Source organism: Seriola lalandi, unplaced genomic scaffold, assembly GCF_002814215.2.
Source record: "Seriola lalandi dorsalis isolate HSWRI2012SDOR001 ecotype SW California unplaced genomic scaffold, Sedor1 jcf7180002003808, whole genome shotgun sequence".
Lineage (NCBI taxonomy): Eukaryota > Metazoa > Chordata > Actinopteri > Carangiformes > Carangidae > Seriola > Seriola lalandi.
In genome coordinates this window covers 1-1674 of record NW_019474463.1, presented here as the reverse complement: position 1 = coordinate 1674, position 1674 = coordinate 1, and the positions used below count along the sequence as shown (strand labels likewise).

The 1674-nt window shown below is 47.7% G+C and overlaps 1 protein-coding gene across 1 annotated transcript; it reads left to right on the top strand.

Moving 5' to 3' along the window:
• Positions 1 to 312: 312 nt before the first annotated feature.
• Positions 313 to 1479, top strand: LOC111667947 (uncharacterized; the record flags this gene model as incomplete). Its single annotated transcript, XM_023423819.2, has 2 exons — positions 313 to 600; positions 894 to 1479. Coding segments are annotated over exons 1-2 (648 nt in total), but the record flags the coding sequence as incomplete, so codon positions are not given.
• Positions 1480 to 1674: the final 195 nt, after the last annotated feature.

Here is a 1674-nt window from a genome sequence, read left to right as displayed (position 1 = left end):
AGATAGTCTGAGTCCAGGAGAAAGTCTTAGTCCAGGAGAAAGTCTTAGTCCAGGAGAAAGTTCAGTCCAGGAGAAAGTCTAAGTCCAGGAAATACTCTGAGTCCAGGAGAGAGTCTGAGTCCAGGAGATAGTCTGAGTCCAGGAGATAGTCCGAGTCCAGGAGAGAGTCTGAGTCCAGGAGAAAGTCTGAGTCCAGGAGAAAGTCTTAGTCCAGGAGAAAGTTCAGTCCAGGAGAAAGTCTTAGTCCAGGAAATACTCTGAGTCCAGGAGAGAGTCTGAGTCCAGGAGATAGTCTGTGTCCAGGAGATAGTCCGAGTCCAGGAGAGAGTCTGACTCTGAAAGAGACTAGGGAGTTTTCTCATCCATCTGCTGCTGCTGTGAAATCCACCTCCAAAATATTTTAGTTATTTTAGTTCTATTCAGTGCAGACGAGATTTATTTTTTAAAATAATTTTTACTGATTCTTCTTCTTCTGCGTTCATGCGTGTGTTGCAGGTGTGTCAGGAGGGGGCTTTGCAGCAAGCGTCACTCTCTCTGGATGCTGCTCGTCCTGCTCCTGGTCTGTGTCGCCTTCCAGACATTTGTCACCCGCTCAGCCAGGTAACGACTCACAGAACGATCCGTACACATGTCAGCTGACAGTCTGATGACATCATTAATTCATGTAACATCATCAGAGTTCAGGCCACAGAGGACTGAGGGTGAATGATCCCAACACGTTGGGAACTCTTGGTACACCTGTAGGAAGTGTAAATCTACTTCAACACAATCTCAGGATTGCTGGGAAAAAAACCATCAGAAAATATGAATATCATTTAATGATTAATTATTTATAGTGAGAAATCTCAGGAATCCAGAGAGTGAGTCACTGACTATGATCCGGTTTCTTCCAGGACTGACAAGCTGACAGGACCAGGACCAGGACTACCAGATCTGAGATTCACTGTCAACAAACAGCCGAGTCCTTCCCTGCAGAAGGTCTGGGAACACTGGCAGAACACAAGACCACTACAGACAGACAGACCAGATCTTCATCACCAGAAGGGGGGCCATAGAAAACCATCAGATCATATTCTGTTGACTCATGTGGATAAAATCCTGAACCCCACTGCAGGTTCTCAGCTGGAGGAGCAGCTTGATCCAGGTCCTCTCGGCCTCCGCAGCACCAGGAACCATTTGACTGCAGGTCCAGTAGAGAGACTCGTCCACAGTCCCACCACATCCGGGACTAAGATCAGCTGCCACCCAAAGTCTCACATCGTCTTCCTGAAGACGCACAAAACAGCCAGTAGCACCATCTTAAACGTCCTGTATCGCTACGGAGAGAGCAGGAACCTGACCTTTGCCCTCCCAGTGAACAAACACAGTCAGCTGTTTTACCCGTTCTTCTTTGCCTCTCACTTCGTGGAGGGAGTCAGCAGCAGGAGAGTGACGGAGTTCAACATCATGTGCAACCACATGAGGTTCAGGAAGTCTGAGGTGAGCTGTAGACCAGGTCTCATGTGGACTCCTCATGTGTTCACAGGAAGAACGCCACAATCACATTTTTTTGGCGCTGATACTGATCATCTATGAGTGAGATCAGCTGATTCACAGCTGATACTGATCATTCTCTGTGTGTAGTTACAGCAGCTGGGTTCAGTGGTTGGTCAGTCTTAGCTTTCCTGTCACCTC